The sequence below is a fragment of the Limulus polyphemus genome, unplaced genomic scaffold (assembly GCF_000517525.1).
Source record: "Limulus polyphemus unplaced genomic scaffold, Limulus_polyphemus-2.1.2 Scaffold7046, whole genome shotgun sequence".
Taxonomy (NCBI): domain Eukaryota; kingdom Metazoa; phylum Arthropoda; class Merostomata; order Xiphosura; family Limulidae; genus Limulus; species Limulus polyphemus.
Window position 1 is genome coordinate 35,745 of NW_013672656.1, and position 2,030 is coordinate 37,774.

At 37.7% G+C, this 2,030-nt stretch overlaps 1 protein-coding gene across 1 annotated transcript in view; it reads right to left on the reverse strand.

Annotated features, from left to right (window-relative positions):
- Positions 1-1,691, reverse strand: part of LOC106474300 (protein AF-9-like) — an 8,910-nt gene extending 7,219 nt beyond the window's left edge. The window contains exon 1 of the mRNA XM_013934988.2: positions 1,404-1,691. Within this exon, the coding sequence (XP_013790442.1) occupies positions 1,404-1,496 (93 nt within the window). The 5' untranslated portion in view covers positions 1,497-1,691. The remainder of the gene's footprint in view (positions 1-1,403) is intronic.
- Between the last annotated feature and the right edge of the window lie 339 nt (positions 1,692-2,030).

The following is a 2,030-nucleotide window of genomic DNA, read 5'->3' on the forward strand; positions in this document are numbered from 1 at the left end:
AGTAGTTAAAGCAGCTGATAACACGTGTACTAACACAAAACACTGACAACCATTGTAGTTAAAGCAGCTGATAACACGTGTACTAACACAAAACACTGACAACCATTGTAGTTAAAGCAGCTGATAACACGTGTACTAACACAAAACACTGACAATCACTGTAGTTAAAGCAGCTGATAGCATGTGTAGAGGAATGTTTGAAACATAATATAATTAGAACTGATGATGAAAATTAACTCATTATTTTACAACAATTCCGTATTGCTATATAACGTACAACGTGAGTGGGTAAGGAAGTGTGATAATAGGCCCACAGTGGAGAAAGGTACACACACCACCTTCGTCAACATCTATCTGTATGAGTAATACTTGTTCAAAACCAGCAATCGCACCAATCAAAAAGGGCATTCACGGATATAACAAAAGTATATTCAGCAGTCCAGCGCTTTACAACGGGGAAGATACTGTCGAATTTAAGGGAAAATTCCTGCTCTATATAACCTAATTTCAACAGCGTGAGATCGAGGCTAAACTGCCAGCCACGTCTATAGGCGATTGAAGAAAACAACGTACATTCCTTGCAAGCTAGTAACTGGGCTGATAAACCTGTTTCTTCAACACGTCCTACATATTCTAATTTAACGTAACCACTTTATGTTACAAATTAACACTGGAGAACCTTAGTTTCTGTTTCCTCACATTCAAGACTTTTATATCCAAATCATTCAAGCCAGTTGTGAATAAATCAATTGTATGACGTGACGTATATTATTCTGTACGGAAAAAAAACACAAAAAAACTTAGTTCTCTCTACAAATCTAAATTTACAAGGCGTCGAATCACTACGGCAAACCAAACACAAGTGACGTTAACTTCGACAAATAGTTTATAAATCAGTCAGTGCTGAAGAAAAACCATCCGGACTGACGTTCTGCGATTAACACTTGTTTTATTGTAACATAACTTTCTTGTAATACAGACTACAACTATTAACTAACTATATGATCGTAATGATTTTCAATACTTCATTTCAACCTTCCACAACACACTGAAAGAAACTCGACCGCTCGCGCCAGTTTATAACAATAATTAAATATAACATATATTCAATAGGTTCGTGATGCAAACAATTGTCTGGTATACATGTAAACTAAATAACTTGTTCAGACTGGTCGCTATATTGGCCCTGTTCAGCAAGGGATAAATTAGTATGTGCAATACAAAATGACCGCATAACGAAGGTATTATCCTCTATAAAGAAGTTTCAGGCTTAACATCTCCTGTAGGTGTAACTTCTTACAATAGATGTCTTCAAATACAATCACGGATTTTAGCAGGGTCCTGAACTTAAAATGGACAGAAGGGTTTTTAACCATATGGCGGCGAAACCAGTATTTACTTACCTTCGTCGATCGGTAGATGGGGCTGATTGGCGGCTGGTAACCGATTCCCGGATAGTGCACCCGTGGCTGCGAGACTCTTGCTACGGCACACATGACGTTCACTCGTATTCCTTACACTGCCACGACAGACGGAGAGTGCCAACTCTAAACACGCCTCCTCCTTTTTATCATCAACTCTGCCTTTATTACAGCCATACAGCACACTCTAAAATTAAAGCTCCAACACAGAAGCTCAAGTAAGTTCACGTGACTTCATACGACACGCCTACTAAGATTATTAACTCGTTTTCCTACGTCATATATATTTTTATAGAAGCGTCGAAACTTCAATTCCCTGAAGGCACACCACTCGAAAAACTACTTTGAGACAACAGGAATGAAACACCGATGTACGAGTTCGTTAAGTAGAGCGCCACCTGTCGAACTTACACAAAAATGAGGCCAATTGTTACAATACGTAACGTGTCTTGTACATGAGGTGAAGCTTTCGATAAGTATACAAAACCTTTAGAGTGACGTCACTAAGAAATATTTCTACAAATAAACAATTTACGAATTAATTCATTGTCTAAGAGTAATGCCTAATACAAATTTGGTGTAATTTACAACAAATAACAAAAAAAGGAT